Source organism: Acanthopagrus latus, chromosome 12 (genome assembly GCF_904848185.1).
Source record: "Acanthopagrus latus isolate v.2019 chromosome 12, fAcaLat1.1, whole genome shotgun sequence".
In the NCBI taxonomy this organism is placed as follows: domain Eukaryota; kingdom Metazoa; phylum Chordata; class Actinopteri; order Spariformes; family Sparidae; genus Acanthopagrus; species Acanthopagrus latus.
The window spans coordinates 9,523,773-9,541,496 of record NC_051050.1 but is presented as its reverse complement, the minus strand read 5'-3'; the positions used below and the strand labels follow the sequence as shown (position 1 = coordinate 9,541,496).

General features: G+C 40.3%; 1 protein-coding gene across 3 annotated transcripts in view; it reads left to right on the top strand.

Annotated features, from left to right (window-relative positions):
* LOC119030093 (ephrin type-A receptor 5) overlaps window positions 1-17,724 on the top strand; it is a 71,795-nt gene that overhangs the window by 18,216 nt on the left and 35,855 nt on the right. For 2 of the 3 annotated variants that reach the window (XM_037117453.1, XM_037117454.1), the window contains exons 4-5: window positions 15,636-15,791; window positions 15,907-16,245. In XM_037117453.1, coding sequence (XP_036973348.1) covers window positions 15,636-15,791; window positions 15,907-16,245 — 495 coding nt within the window. Of the gene's footprint in view, window positions 1-1,474; window positions 1,551-15,635; window positions 15,792-15,906; window positions 16,246-17,724 lie in introns of those variants that run through there. The other variant, XM_037117455.1, reaches the window with a different exon arrangement.

Here is a 17,724-nt window from a genome sequence, read left to right as displayed (position 1 = left end):
TCTTACACCATTGAAACTGTGATTGCATTGGGATCGTTGTGTAATCTGATATAGAGGTTTAGACCAAACACTGGCAGAGTGATGACAGTCCAATCATCCAGTCAACTATACTTACTATTGCTAACTAGCAACTAACTAGCACGCTATCATGCTAAAGTGGAGATCATTGAACATGTTATACTTGATAAACTTTGATACTGCATTACTGTCATTGTCATTATTATTATTATTATTATTATTATTATTATTATTATTATTAAGAATATGATTTTTTGAAGTAAAAGAAATATACTTTGATGGTGCCAACAGTAATACATAATTTACCGTACATCAGCTGTGTGGCTGTGGTGGCATGTTGGCTGTGTTTGCAGTACCTCTGTTCTCATGTAGATAAAATGACTTGCTAAGCTCGTAGAGAAGTGGTCCGTGTCTGCATGAGGCTGATGTGGACCGCAGCAAAGGTTAAAAACAGTATTTTTGTTTTATGAGACATGAATGGAAAAACAAAACTAAGTCTATTCTGGCACACTGAGCTGAAAAGAGACAGCCAAAAGCACAGCATTTCCTCTGTACCCCTATTCACAAAGGAGTGAGAGGGTGTTATTTTGATGACACTGTGATTAAAATCTGACCCCTGCCACCATGTTTTGCACCGGTACGCCTCGTGCCATGTTTTTCGCCATCCTGTCGGTACAGAACAGAGTTTTGAGGTTACACAAGGTTTTAACTGATTTTCATTTTAATGAGTTTCAGTGTTTCGCTTTTCAGGAAGATGAGTCTGTGTGATATGCAAATGTTTGCCATTGGTTAAATGTTTTGGAATGGAGCATCAACACTGCTCAGAGTGAAATAGATTATTTTTATTTTAATCATGGTCCGTACGTAGGGTAAAAAAAAGAAATGAGGTAAACAAACTTAGAAGTAAGTTGTCAGAGTAGAGCGCACTCCCAGCAATTAATGAAGCTACAAGATTATGTTCTTCATATGCAGATGAGACTGACAGCCTTTGAAACAGCAACAGAGAGAAACATGGCAGGGCTCTCCTCTCTTCCTCGGCTTTGTTACCATATGTGTTCGCTGTTTTAGCAAACACTTTTTCATGTGCATTTCAGTCGCTCAGAGAGTGAAGTGTCTGTTTTTTTTTCCTTTCTTGAGCTGTTAAAAGAGTGCCTGGACTTCACACTGAGGGGGAGATATGGATTCGGTGTCTTTTGGGAAGCTGGTTTCTTGTTGCTTTTCAGATGTGGAAGTTCTTAACATCTGCTGATCTGGATTGCAATGTAGTGGTTATATTTCAGCTTTATTTTGTCTGTGTTGCCCTCTAAGTTAGAGCAGTTTAAAAGGAACCTATTCCCTTCTTCATTATTTTCCTTTCCTTTAGTGTTTTATGTACAGAATGTTAATTTACATTTAAAAAATCCTGAACATTACAAAGGTCAAAGTCTGCACCAACAGAACCTCCTTTGTCCCACAGAAAACACTGGCCCTGAAACGCCTCGTTAGTAGTCCCACCTTTGATTCTGGGACTTCATGACATCACACCACGTCACCACGTCACACATTTGCATAAGGTATGCATCACCGCTATTTTTGCACGTAAGAAGTTGATATAGCACAGCTGCTCTGTCGTTGTTGGTTGCAGTGCTGGGTCAGGCGTGTGTGAGCTGACCTATCAGATCCGCATGTGTATTCGGGGGAGAGGACGTTAACGAGACAGTACCTAAAACAGACAAAGCATCAATACTGTATGAATAAATATGTGAAAGTATGAGAAAACGGATGCATTTTTTAGCTTTAAAGCATGAAAAACTACTCTAGTAGTAACCTAAAATAAAATGATGAACCTGAAAACAAACACAATATGTCTTATAAAAAGAAAAAAAAAACCTGCGGCATTGTTAATAACCATCTTGTATTTCATAGCCTGTTCAGCCTTTTCACTTGGTGCTTTAAGTCATACTGTGGACTGTGTATCCGTGGGTTGCAGGTACAGTGTGTGTATGTGAGAAATAATGTGTAAGTGTGTGTGTGGATCCTGGCTGTATTGGCTGTGTGTGCTGCCTAGTAGAGCATGATTTAACACCGCCTTTGTGAATGTAGGACAGAACTCGTTACGGACAGCTCTTTCTCCTCTCCTTTGTCTTTATCGCCCTCTCTTTCTGTTGCTCATTCTCACATCTCGACTTCTCTCCGTCTCAGTCCTTTTGCTTTCTCTCTGCACCTCACTTTCTCATTTCCCCATGTTTCGCACCCTTGTTTTGTCCTTTTATCCTCGCTCTTTCTCTCATTTTATCTCTCTGTGACTGCCCATCATTCACTGCCTTCCTCCGTGTCCTCTTTATTGTTTCCACCAACATTAGTTCTCTCCTGTCTTTTACACTCCAGCCACCTCCTCTCACTCCACTTCCCTCTACTTCCCCTCTTTAAATATCTGTCCATCTTTCCCTATCAGCAGTCTAACTCTTTTTTTTTTTTTTTTTTAACTCCCCTCCCCTTTGTGTCACCCACACACACATACATCTCTTTTAAAAGGTACATCTCTTTGTTCAGCTATTGCCCAGCTTCTCAGATTGATCAGTATATTTGGCTTTTTTGTTATATATTCATAAAACAGCCTATAGCAGGATTCAAATGCTCATGTAATATTTTTGTGGTTTAAATTAAAAGATAAAAATAAACAAGTAACTGAAATTAGAAACGGTGTGAAAAAATAACAGGTCTGGCATTGTGTGGAAGATGTTTATGTACTGTGTTGCAGAGATATATGCTGATATATACAAACTAGCCCAAGTCTTGTACTGACATTCCGGTCTGAACCACTAGCTCGCAACTTACTGAGCTAACTAGCTCAACACAGCCACAGTTTGCAGCAATTGGCGATTACTATAATGACATACTACCCCCTATTTATTATATATTTTTTAACATCTTGCACCTTTAAGTATCAGTGTATCATGAGCAAATGATGCATATAAAGGAAATGTATGTGCATATAAAGCGTGTGGCGATCCATTCTTGTCATGCTAGACATTATATCGTGTCAGATGACATCTAAGGATATTGTATGTGGTTGTGTGAGATGTATAGATGTAGGCACAACTTTAGCTGGGATAATTGGTGATAGCCTGCAGCACTGTCACACTGAAGAGAGGGAACAGGCAAGGAGGAGGAGAGTACATCTGAGGGGTAGATGGATGGATGGATGGATGGATGGATAGACAGAACGAAGGATTACGGAGAGAAGTGATGGCAAAACAAGGGGACACAAGATAAATTGAAGATTTCTCACCAAAGGGTGCGAGGGAAGGGAGATGGATGAGTGTTGTTTCAGCGGTGATAGAGGGAGGATAACTGAGGATAGAAGTGGGCAGATGGATGAAGAGATAGATGAGAAGTATGGAGGGGAGGGGGTTGTAGATTGAGTTCAGCCCCGCAGATGTGACTTGGGCTGAATGAGTGCGAGAAGAAATGTGGGTATAATGGCTGAATGGAACATTGAAATAATGACCCGAGCGTTGGGTTCATGGAATAAGAGCTGACAGAGGAGCTGAATGGTTTGAATCGAATTCAGATATGATGCTGACATGCGACACGAGAAACCTGGTTGCTCATATGATTTTATACATTGTTCGTGACCAGTTTATGTATTTTACTAGATGGGTTATAACAGCAATTTAATTGCTAGTTCCCCCCCAAGATCAAAACTACATATATTTATACATCTAGATTTTTTGGTGTGAGTTGCCAAGCTTTGGAGATATCTTCCGAAGAGATGTCTGCTTACTTGACGGCATTTCAGTGAAAATAAACACAGTGTCATGTAGGAACTATTTTCTGATCAGTGGGGGCAATACGGCCCCCACTGATCAGAAACTTGGATTTGCATGGCACACTATCCTGATGTTGGTCAGGTTGTTTGCACCTGCACTTCACACAGTAAAAGATTAAATTGTAACATTAACAGCGCATCCAACAATAAAACCACACCTATACCCATTGTTAAGGGCAAAGGCATGATAAATGATGGAATTTTGGGCTGAGTTAATGTTGCCAGTGGAATAAGTACTAAATAAAGAGTAGTGAATTATGTTAAGGGTTGTCTGCTGGAATAAAGGATTCTGGAATGATGGAATAATGGCATGAGCTGAGTGAAGTGTTGTAATAATAGTTAAAGAGCTCAATGGCATACTGGAATGACGGGGTAAGGACGGGATTGGATGTTGGAATAATAAAAGACGGGCTAAATTGGATGTTGGAAATGAGGACTGACTAGAACGTTGGAATGATAAGGATAAGAGCTGAAAAAGAGGATGAAATGAAGGCTGAATGGATCTATGGGATTGACAACTTTGTGATGTTCGGATTCAAGCTGCACTGAATTCACATGACAGAAAAAAAAAAAGAAATGGCTCGGAGGTGTAAGAGATCGGCAGTGAAGTTGGGGGAAGAGAGAGATGAGGGGAAGTTGGGGGAGGGTAGGCACAGAAGGGGGAAGAGGGAAGACGGCGGATCAGGAATACAAATGAAAACGAGGATGACTTTTGGTATCATCAAATGAGAGAATTACATGGAAAGATAAAGAGGCGCTTACTGGTAGAATAAGAAAACCATGGAGCGTTTCATTGGGTGGGTGTCGTCTAAGTGTGTCATGGGTAGAGCTGGATTTCCCTCGACAATACTTTGTTTCAGTGCCAGGGCTCCCCTGATGTTCCCCCATGTTTTCCTGCCTGTCAGACGTCACTGCGGCACATGTCAAACTCAATCTGGTCACGGTGGTGGTGCTGCCATATGAAACTGTCTCACTGACGTAGTACTGTGAGGAAGCTCTTCTGCTGCATCCCTCTGGGGAACTATGGGATAACTGACATGCGGCTCACACTTGCAATGTGGGGCTTGTGGTTGACGGTGTGGTGACAAGGGATACACACATGATCATGGAAGCATCTGCCATTCCAATTATGACGAGACATATGAATGAGGGTTGGGGTTTGGGTTAGGATGTGCTCCAACACCGGTTTGCTTTGGGTGTCTGTATTTATAGGGTTCATTATTTTATTGTACTTTTTTTGTCGAACCAAAGTACAGCTGGAACTATTGGAGAAAACTTGGAGAAAACAAGACATTTGTGGTGGTGGATTGTGCTTTGGGAAAATAACAAATTGATATTTATCACATTTTTCTGACATTTTATAGACCAAACAACTTATCAGTTAAAGAATAATCAACAAATGAATAGACAATGACAGAAATCATTGGTGGGAGCCCTAAACTAGAAGAAAACTAAAATAAATGAGAATGTTATCTATAAAATATTGAACTATAAAATTCTGATAAAATGCTGCATCTCACAGGCTTTGTTCCAACTAGTAGTAACTAATTTTATTTTCTTTTACATTCATAAACATTCAATGAATTTTCCGTCATGGATTGTGGACCATAAACAAATCAACCTGGTGTTAATGTTCATTATTCTAATTTAAAGATTCAAACAGTAAGAAAGTTGATTTTTGAGTCTCAATCCCAAACGTCAGGTTTTGAATTGTGATTGAGACTCAACTTTTTTACTGTTTGGACCTTTTAGATTATATTAACAATCATCTTATCTACATTATATAGCTACATATTTGAAAATCAGACATGCAAGAGTGCAGCCTAACCTTCTGATCAGCACTCATTGGACCTGCAAGATCCAGTGGCATTATAAGTCAAATATTTCCTGCTGTGTATCTATCGCAACGTTTTTTTTTTTAAACTTGTATCATTTGTGTTAAATGGTATTCAATAATCTTTGGAAATATAGAAGTTCTGTCATCCCTGAGTTGCTCCGGAGACAGAACAGCTTGGTGAATCATGGTGCAAAAGTCTGCTTGTGGCAGGAAGCCTTTTTGATTCCATCACCTCCTGAAATATGAATCGACTGGATCTATGGCTGAAAGAGTTGCCATTCATCTTTTTTAGATCCTGTTCAATTGGAAGCAGCTACTGGCTTCTTTCACCACACTTTCTCTCTCTGTTCCCTGCTCCTGCATCTCTCCCGCTCTCTCCTCCATCTTAATGCCCAACCCCTCTGCATCACCCATCATCTCAACGTGGTGATGCTGTCATGACAACTAAAGTGCTTCCTGAGTGCTTGTTGGGTAAACTGACTTTCCCAGAAGTGCTTCCTCTCTTTTACCCTTCCCCCTGCTAACGTGCACACACATTGACATGGGTTTCGCTGTACCTGTGAGGAGCTTAATTAGCACACCACAGCCATAACATATATTGCAAGGTGCCTAACCTTGCCCTTAACCTAAACCTAATTGTAACCCTCAAGCCAAGTTTAAACGTATTTAAACACCTTTACTGGAAATGTGGGCCAGCCCCAGTGTCCTCACAAAGATGTAAATACAGGAGCACACACACATAGACACACACACACTCCTGCAGTTTGTGAAATATTAATAAAATGCCTCATTCAGCAGGGCCAGCTTCTTTCCATGAAAGCCTTGTCGTCTCCAGAGTCCCAGTCAGCAGTGGCTCGTAGTGCTGCTTGGACTGGTAGTTATGAACACTTCTAGTGCATGTAGGTCAGGTGAGGAGTTTCCCAAATGATACAGTTTACAAAACAATGATGGATTCACAGCAGTTACACATTTTTTTGACATACTGTTTCTTGTACCCTCTCTAGAAGTCTAGAAATAAATGAATTACACGCAGGTAAACATCAGAGAATAACAGACGGATGGAGGTGATTTTGTGTCTCAGTGCTGTTTTCAATGCAGATATGCATTTTTAATTTTTTTTTGCTGGCACATTCCTAACTGAAGAAAAAAGCTGTATTTTTGTGGGCAGTTTTGCAAAAAGTAAGATCTCTTGTTTTAATGGTAATTCAGTTAAAGTCACCCACATAAAAAGTACCAAGAGTCATGAGTGATTGTTTTTAAGTTATGTAACATAACTGGGTTAATGTACATAAGTGATGGAATTGATGTCATATACATTACTTGACATGGGTCATGTCACTTACATAACTTACATTACAAGACAAAGTTATTTTAACCCAAAGTATGATTCTTTCCTCAACCCAACCCAACTCAAGTAGTTTCATTTCCTATACCTAACACAGTTGTTTTGATCCCTAAGTCTAACAGCCCTAATGCTTTCAGTAAATTTGGAAATTTACAGTCTTTGCGGAAGATATCCAGAATTGATCCTTGCAATACATTTGTAATCCAGATAAGCACTGTGAAGAACAATTGCAGAACTGGATCAAAGTACATGCAATTGTTTATTAGCATGCATCTGGTGAATTCAGGGTCGGACACTCGACGTGTGCGTATTTGGATACACAGAAATGTGCACACACACAAACACAAATATTCTGCATTAAAATTTAAATGGGTCAAGCATCTTCTTCAATCTACAGCCAATTTCATGCACACGCATTCCTCATGCATGTCTGATCTGACAGCTTTTCATGTTTTGCTGAGATCACGTCTCTGGAGAATTCTAATGGCACTGAGATCCTGACCCTTGTACAGGGGATTGCAATTTGTGTTTGCAGTTCCATTGCTGGGGAGTTTTTTTTTTTTTTTTTTCCCCCAAGTAAATGAGTGTCAGCTAAATGCTGAAAGAGTAATATGTAGTCTGGTGTGGTTGTTGAATTATTTTCAAACACATCTGGTCAGCATAACTTGACACCTGATTTATCATTATGATGAATTGGTAATGTGTAATCTCCCCCACCTGACTTTGACTGAGGCAATAAATCGGTTATGTTTGAAAGCCATCTTGACCTGCTCGACCTCTTTGGTTTCTGCTAGTAGCCTGATTGTGAGAATAAATGGGTGCTGAACAATGACCTTTTCTGCCATCCAGCAGACAGGAAAACCCCATTGACTTGAGTGTATATTATGGTATTATCATCTGGTCTTTGTTTGTGTTCACACACAGGCACACACAAATATGAGCAGGCCGTGGCACATACACAAGCACACAGACACAGTAATACAGCAACAATAACTTGTGACACTATGACACCCTTATTCGCGCACATGCACAAATAGGCACACACACGCTGTGTTTATGTTCCTTAGGCCAGTAGCTCGCTGTGGGACAAATACAGGAACAGGATATTTACTGTGTTTCTGGGCCTGGTTTATTAGTTCACAATAGTATCTGTTGACAACGCAGGCATTGTATTGAAGTTCAGCCTTACCATTTTTGTGTTCCCCCTGCAAAAGTTTACTTTTACCTCAATCCCACTGAACCTGTGTACAGTTGGAGGACTTTCAGGAAAGATAGAAATACAACTGGATGTCACGTACAACAAATCATGGGAGCCATTTGGCTTTTTGCTTATATTTTGTCTGATTGTGGAGTTCTGTAGTAAATACAGTTATTTACAGTGAAATCAAATGGTGTAATTAAGTACCTACACTTTCCTAGAGTATGTCCATTTTATGCTGCTTTGTGCAAATATACCAAGTCATCTTGGTACCAACAATAGTAACGGTAGACAGCAGGCACCTGATTTGTACTAGTTTCAGAGTGAGCTAAAGACAGTAGTCAAAGGGTTGTTATAAATGAGAAGTATCAATTACGCATTTAAGATGAACAAGATTTATTATGCTTTAAAATAAAATGGTGAAGGCAAAATTGTATGTAAGCTGTTATGTAATGCAGGGTTTTCATACCAGCAAGTTACTGTTATTATATTCGGATGACATTTGTAAATCTTACTCGACAAGTATTTGGTTGCACTTACCCTGCCGAGGCCAATTTTTCCATGCTCAACCAAGATGAGCTTATGATGGGACACATTACAATAGATTAGACTAAGTGACAGTATTTAAACAGTTTAAATTGGCCCCTTTTTAGCCAGTTAACCTTAAATGTTGCGTACATGTTACTGCATAAGTGATAAACTAATCATGAATTTAATTAATACATAACAACAAATGCATAATGATTGTTTTTGATACTTGGAGTTCTTTTTACTGGAAATGCCTCTGTATTTTGCAAGCATGAGTTTTACTGCTACTATTTTTCTGATTAAGTATTGTTACATTGTGAAATTGCCTTGTATATCCGTGGTAGTACATTCTCTATTTTCTACAGCTTACTACATCTTAAAGCACTGTTCATATATCAGTTGGCCAGCTAACCAGCTGCTACTGGCAGTAGTCGTATCTACAGAATGTTTGTGACTATTATTATGATATGTTTATTTTCATATTTGCATTTAAGGAACATATTTTGATATTTGGATCCATAGTGTGTCTTTAGCCACATAAATGAATTTATATCTAATATGCTGCCTATACACAGTATGGGGTCTTTAACTTTAAGTTGTTTATTATGCCGTCTTTGAGGAAGTCACTATGCCGCCGCCCTAATCGTTTACTCCCTCTAATCCCACCAAACGACAGGCCGTCATATAAATCAACATGTTTACAATGAAATGTTTCCAATTAAAGAGGACGCTCGTTAAGAAGCATCACGGACACCACTGGATCCTTAATTGCCTGGGATGCCAGTGTGTGATGCATATTAATTACGTATTAACCTCACACACGCAGACGCACACACACAGTCTCATACAGGCACATTAAGTGTGTATTGCATATTAATTACCTATTACCCTTTGTGCTGTGCATTAAGAGCTGCGTGGCATCAGAAAGACAGCTTGCCCAAGGGCGACACACACACACACATACACACACACGTGCACACACGCTACAACCACTATGCCATCTATTCAGAATGCTTTCACAATGAGGAATGAGCCATTTCAGTCAGCCAGCCACGACCGTAACTAATCTCACCACAGGAATTGTGTGTGTTCCGATATAAAGATGCATGTGTGAGTGGGTGAGCTTCTTCAAGGCACTTAAAGCACCTCCAAAGATCCAACAGCCTGCCTGCCATTGCATCTTGAGACATTTTATTGTAGGACATGAATACCAAAGAAACTAACCAAAGATGGACATTGGAAAACATTCAAATTTGCCATGAAGAGGTCATATTTGACCAGACAGTATTTGCTATTTAGCTCTATTTCTTGGGAGGAAAAAGTGACAGTTCATTGTTTAATCTTTTAAAGTGAGACTAAGAGTATACACACACACTAGCAGCTCTGTTAGGGCTGCAATTAGCTAACTGCTGAAATCAGCACACTATGATACAACAGTGCTTACGTGGTGATTTTTGGCAGGTAAGGTTTGCATTGCTCATCTTTTGGTTTAGATTGTCTACATGCAAACATTTGCTAATGTAGCACAAAACATAGTAGAGGCTGATAGGGATGCACAGTATTCTAGGCAAAATAAGGATCAGACCATGATGGCTGTAAAATGAAATACTGGGATCTGCCTAAAGTGAATAAGATGAGATGAGATGATAAGATTATTTTGCGCTGTGAATGTGTAATAATGTGTAATATTTTAATTATATACCCAGAGATGCTTGATGTTCACTGCAATTATGTGATTATGATGATTTTTTTGCATGTATAGGTATCTGCAAATTGGCCAAAACAAGTTGGAAAATATCCACTTATCAAAAATCCGATATCTTGCACCCCAACATGGGAAGTCATAGGTGTTGCAGCTGTTCAGTCAGGAATAAATGTATTGGACACATATGAAAATTCAGGCATGATGATGGAAAAAAGATGAAAAAATGGCTGTTTAATACACAAAGTATAGTGTCTTCAAATCATTGCGTGTGTATAAGAGCATGGATCTGTCATTGTCATAAAAACCATAAGATCACTGTGGTAATAGTGGATAGTGACTACAGTTAGAATCAAAGCAGTAATCACTAAGTCACATGTAGAGTCATCCAGTTGCCCTTTTAAGGACATTTAGTCAACATGCATGTCTTCTGCTCTCGTCCTGACAGCCACACAAAGGGCTTTACCCTTCACACGCATGAAGGACATGCATGTTCTTATTCACTCTCATGGCATTTTAATTCATCCCAGTTTCAGCCTTCAGTTGGATGCCATGACTTTTATGACCCCTTCCCCCGCATGTGGTAAATTCTTCTACACATAATTAAGCCAAAACGGTCAAAAATGGAGCTTGATATAACTAGTCATTTGCATTCAAATCATCATGTCACATCTCACAACACATGCCTTAAGTTAATTTCCACATTTGCTGTGTGTTCACTTTTCATGTAGGGCATGGATAATCTATTTATCGTAAATGGAAATGAGCTAGAATTAATGATTATAAATACCTTACCATACACTGTGTTGGTGCTTGTTAGTCAGCTGGAATTGACTTTCATTAAAGTGGCATGCAGTGACTATTTTTTTCACACCAATTTGCACATTTTAATTGCAAATGTTTATATCATTCTGACAATCATGTTCAACTTTGTCCAAGGGAAAAGAAACACAGTATTCTTTAATTTAATCAAAACACATCAAGTCATCTTTGACAACACATCTATCTGCCAGGCTTTTTATTTCTGATTATCTCCTATTTGTCAGTAAACACAATTTATTTTTATTTACAGTGAATGTCTAAGTAAAGTTTAAATGGTTGCAGTTCCATGGACCAAGATCCTCTTTCCCTTAGAAAAATCCAAAATCATATGGTTAATAATGTCTGATAATTCTTTCTGGTGAGTGTAGAATACATTTTTGTAAATGTAGTTTCCACCAGCAATGGCAGCTTACAGACGCTGTGGCCAAAAGACAAAAAAAAAAAAAAAGAAAATATACAGAAATTCAAATCTTGATCAACAGGAAACCCAAGCAAGGAGCCATTAGTATCCCACTGTGCCCACAGCATACTGTTTGATTGGCAGGTGATCTTTAGGGAGTTCAGCACAGAAACAGCGGGCGGTGAGAGCTTGGTACCAAAAATAAAAAAAATATATAAATAAATTAAAATAATCATGGTTATACTGGCATATTATCTGAATATACTATCTCAATTTGTTTTATATGCGCAAAGATTTTCTAAAATTCTTTTTATTCATCAGTGCCTTTTTCTTGCTTCACTCTCACTACTCCCCTTTATTCTACTTCACTGTTCATGTGCGCCCATGTGTCTGTGTATGTGAAATGAGCTGCCATCCCATTTTTATTGATTTGACCATGGAGGTCTGGAGGATGAAGTCAAGGAGAGCCAGACACCAGACTATGGCAATAAATCTGTATGCAACCATAAATGTGTGTGTGGCAGTGGGGCTGAGGCAGACAAAGGATCTGGTGCGTCCTACTGCCCTGAATGATTCTTCCCTCAATTTGGATATTGTTATATCCCCATATAGCAAAGTGTTGTCTTATTCTAGTTGTTATCAGACTGTTCTACCCAGTAAGTACTTGTCATCCTTACTCATTATATATTATTATTACTGATGTTTCATTTGTCAAAAATGTAATTGTGTAAATATTTTGTCCCTACAACAATCGATATTGAGGTTTCTAGGTATTTAATTTTGTCATCTAGTCTTTATGTACAAAGTGCTTTCGAGGAGGTTTCAGAAAATCAAGATTTAAATCTTGTATCATGATTTAGCCTTAAAATGTTGGGATATTATTTCAAGCCCAGCCCTATCCATGAGAACAATTGGTAGGCTCTTTAACAAAACAGGACAAGAACTTTAAGGATAAATAAAGCTTCTTTTCACATCCGAATAAACTAAACCCAGAAGGCAAATATCACTGTCTGTGCTCCGATGAGCGTGAATTACTCGATGTATTGCTATCTGCTCATTGTAAAGTAGGCCAGTGTGTGAATGCCTCAAAAGCAAAGTCTTGAGCCACAACTCATAATTAGGGTATGTGTGGCACCCTACATGCCAACTGCATTTAATGAAAGGCTTCCAGCGTGTGTGTGTGTGTGTGTGTGTGTGTGTGTGTGTGTGTGTGTGTGTGTGTGTGTGTGTGTGTCCTCAAGGATTGTGCCTGATTTCTTTCTTTTTTTTCTTTTTTTGTGCTGTTCAACCCCCAGAAATGGTGGTTCCCAGTATGGATTTTCTTGTCCAGTTTAAGCAAATGTCACAAAGACATAGGTGTGTGTGTGTGTGTGTGTGTGTGTGAGTGCATGCGTGCGTGCATGTGTGTGTGCTCCAGGATTCTGCCTGATTATTTTTATTTCCATTGCTGTACAACCTCTCAGAAATGGTGGTCCCCAGTATGCATGTTCTGGTCTGGTGTCCACAAATAACACAAAGACAATGGTGTGTGTGTGTCTGTGTGTGTGTGTGTGTGTGTGTGTGTGTGTGTGTGTGTGTGTGTGTGTGTGTGTGTGTGTGTGTGTGTGTGTGTGTGTCTCAGAGGTGAGACACAAGAGCGATCCAGGGCAGAGGGAGGATTTTTCAGGCCTAATGTTCCATGACAATGGACCAAGGTTCCGTCAAGGGGAATCAGAGCCACTGCTGCCTAACGCCTGAGACACACATACACACCACACACCCACGCACACACAAATCTTTCCCTCCATTCCTCCTTTGTCTCAACCTCTCTCCTCCTTTCACTTCTCATCTCCCCTTGTAAACTCAGCTTTCTTCCTTTCTCTACTCTTCCCTTTTCTTTTCTAATTTCCTGTTTACCCTCCTGTATTTTCTCTCCTCCTATTCTTTCTCCTCCTGTCCTCTTACCTGAAGTTTAATTATGTAGTTCTTAATCACAGTCAGAGCCTGAATGGGCTCCACAGCAGCCACATTCAGAGACAATGGGTGAGGATAATGGCTCCTAACCTTTGAGTCCTCGGAGGACAAACACTCTCTTTGGTCTAGTGTACTCCTCTTGCTGGCATCCTCTACTCTCAGACACAGAAATGTGTCATTTACACAATAACTACGGATACAGTAATATATGGACTTTCTTATCAATAGTCAAACATCCCATTAGTGTTTCATCACCTATTGCTTGGGAAATTTGTATCTGCAACAGTTAAAATCAAGAAGGGAAAGGCAGCCGTGATAAGTCGGTGATTGGCTGGCTTGAGGGTGCAGCCATGGTGACAGAGGTTGTTGATGCATTCTTGCCTGTTAACATTCTGAGTGTGTCACCCTGCTGTCTACCTGCCCCACTTAGATAAACCATCAGACTGTTTGTTTGTGTGGGAGGAAAAGAGATGATGTCTGTCTCTCTGCTTATTGTATTTGTGTATGTTTCACATATGTGCCTGGGTGGGTACATTATTTTGAAGCTGACACGTGAGCAAGTTCTTCATCAAGTCATCACTGACTTGAATTCTGACAGTGATTAAGAGGGAAAGTCCCTAATGTATGGTATGGATTTGAAAAGGATTGATTAGCTATTATTTGACCTTATAAAAAACATCTGAAGATTGTTACCGTTGACCTGACACCATGACCATATATAAATCTATATATTATAATGAATTTATGTGTTTGCTGGTGCGAAATTGTGCCCAACTCATTTGGGATTTGGGATTTCAGTGATGATTTCTAGATGAAAACTGGGTGATATTTGGTTTGACGGTTTAAGACAGCACTGTGTCCCCTTTTCAACTTGCTGAAATGTGCTTACATCATCACAGTGTCGCAAACAACAATGTGATGATTTGTTTATTTGCAGATTAAGAGAAAGACTATATGGATTAGAAATGAAATGTGAAGAAATAACAGTGTTGACATTAGGTCAAAGAAGTCTATGTACTGTGTTGCAGAGATATCTAATGAAGTTAGCATGGTAAACAGCTAGCCATGGGCCTGAAAACCTCTTTCTCCCAACAGTCCAAAGCTCCTGTGCTAGTGGTATAAGATCCTCGTGGTGGTCAAACTAACTGCACAGCTAACTGAGCTAAGAAGCTACTGGCAGTGTGCCATGTTTTGGCTTTGAATTCAAACCATGTTTTGTGGGTCAAATGGCAGAAGAAATAAGTGTGAGGGTTATCAGGGTAGGTTATTGTTTTAAAAATACCTTGTATTGTCTTAAATGTGCAAATAGGAACAAATAAATGTTCTTAATGGGAACGTTTAATCAACTTCTTGATTAGATAGAGTAGATAAAATATGCACACGTGAACCAGTTTGGAATCACTTTTCATTGATGACCATAAAATATGTATTGTTTTTTTTTCCGGCTTTTCCATGGAAAAATGCCCACTGGATAAGCAAAATATCTTGGTATGAAGGATTAGATTAAATAGATAAATTATAGAAAGGAAAGAGAGGGAAGGAAATCCCCATAAGAGCAGGTAAAAATAAACTTTGTTGGTCGAGGTAATAAAAATGAAGAAAAGGGCAGGGTGCACAGGTTTGATAAAAGAAGTAATCCCTCGAGGAATAGAAGAGGAAATCAGACGGAAGGAACAAAGACAACAAAGACAAAAAGTACAAATGTGATGGCAAAGACTAGGTGACAAATGCTTCTTTTAATTCCAACTACAGTTGCGTCATTGATGAGGATCCTCAAAACAACCACAACCACCCAGGGAATCTTGTTTTTCCTACTGTTTTGATGCTGACCTCATTTTTCTTTTTCCTAAGGAACAAACCATGCTGCCCTGCTTTTTCTCTCCACCACTTTTTTTTCTATTTTACCTCTCCCCTCATGACCCCTTTCCCATTCCTATGTCTACACTTATCATCTCATCTCGTCTTTATCCAACCCCAAACACCGCTGGTGTCCTCTCACCCCCCTCCTCCTTGTCTTTCAGTGTGCAAAGTGGGGTTTTACCGCTCGCTGCTGGAGTCTTTGGCCTGCAGTAAGTGTCCACCCCACAGTATGGCGAGGCAGGCGGGAGCCACTGCTTGCAGTTGTGAGGACGGATACTACAAGATTGACTCTGACCCTCCCAATATGGCCTGCACACGTGAGGGCATTTGCATATATGACATTTGATTGTAGTACACCTCTTCACAGTTTTCACCAATGTGCTTTTGTTCTTGGGGATAATGTGAGACTCAAGTTGCCTCCATCTCTTTCAGGCCCTCCTTCTGCCCCACGCAATGCCATCTCCAATGTCAACGAGACAAGCGTCTTCCTGGAGTGGTCTGTCCCCATGGAAACAGGCGGCAGGAAGGACGTGCGCTACAACATCCTGTGCAGACGAGTTCTTCCAGACGGAAGGGGCTTGGAAGAATGCGGCCCCAATGTGCGCTTCTTGCCACGCCGTGTCGGCCTGACAAACACCTCAGTGATGGTGGCCGACCTGCAGTCACACACCAACTACAGCTTCCTGCTGGAGGCTGTCAACGGGGTGTCAGAGCTGGCCAAAGACCATGCAAAGCAGTATGTGTCACTCAATGTGACGACCAATCAGGCAGGTATGTTGCGCCAGATCTGTCACAAATATCAAGTCTTTACCCAGCCTCCACCTGATTTCTACAATCAGTGCCACAGCTGGCCTGTTTTTTCTTCCCCGGTATTTAAAATTCCTTCCAAAAGAAGTCATCACCATTTTGTCATGATTCTTTATTTTCCTCCTTTATTGGGTCTGCCACAGTCCAACCTGTGTGTCAGATTCCTGGCGTGACTATCTGGGTTTGATAACAAAAACACCAGATGATCAAATTATCACAGTATTTGTCCAACAAATCTGTCGCCGTATTAATTCTCCCTCGTGCGCCATCCCTGCAGTGAGAGAGCGAACATTGCACAGTGGAAAGCTTTTTCTTTTTCGCTTTTGCATCCAGATTTGTCATTGAAAAAGCAGCTTGGTCCCCTCAATTAGGCAGGGCATTTCATCAACAAGATTTGCTGGAGGAATCGGTGGCATAATGAAAGCTCTTGAATTGCAGGCTGGCTGTTTCCTCGTGTGGTAGCAGGTGTTATTCTGCATGCCTGTCAACAACGATGAATCAGGCCGATGGTGACTTGCACATTTACGCATCAAATTTAGGCCGGGGAGCGTAATTATTGATCAACTCTCGGCTGAAAAGGAAACTTCAGCTGGTATGATGTTTTCCACTTGTAGCTGCTGGGCATATTTTATTATCTGTGCTACCAGAGTGGCTTAGAAAAATCTGTGAAAATTATAGAGCATGCCTGAGCAAGGTCCTAAACCAATAACACTAAAGTGAGCGGCGCAGTGGCCAAACATAAAAGACCACTCTAATATTGGACAATGAAAGAATCCAACCTCCCCCCATAGCTGTAAATATTGGAGGCTTTGTTGGTTTTTCCTTTTTAAATGGAGATTAGAATTCCGCTTTGGGAGCCCATTTTAATGTTTACAGGAGGTATGTGGTCGTGTAGTTTATTTTATTTGCTTGTAATGAAATGGGCAGCGCACTGTGTAATGAAATGAGGAAAAATATTAAGCTTCCATCTGAAGGGAGGGCTAGAGAAAAACAAATTTTTTCAAGGAGTGTGTTTGTTGAACAGATGCCTCATTGGCAGTCTGGTAATATTGGGTTATAGTAGAAGTAGGGTGGATACAGTATGAGACCGAGGGAGCGCGAGGCCTGACAGTCGAGCAGCGACGGCCCTCTCGCTTAGTTGTCAACGTGGCTGTCAGCGGACTGAGTGGATTACGCCAGGCTGCACAACCGCCGCATTCAGTTTATTGGAGTTGTAGCTGGATTAAAGTTAGCCAGTCAGTGGACCAAATGGAGATTAGGGATTACATTAGATTACACATGGCTGGCGGAGTCACAGATAGAGGAAATGCGGTGCTCTCTGGCGTGAATGTGGCAACGGCGTGTTGACATTTCTGTTGATATTAGATGAGCATACTAATGAGACCAATTAGATGTGTATATATCAAAAGCAGTGGAACAGTGGCTGGCAGTGCACAATTAAAA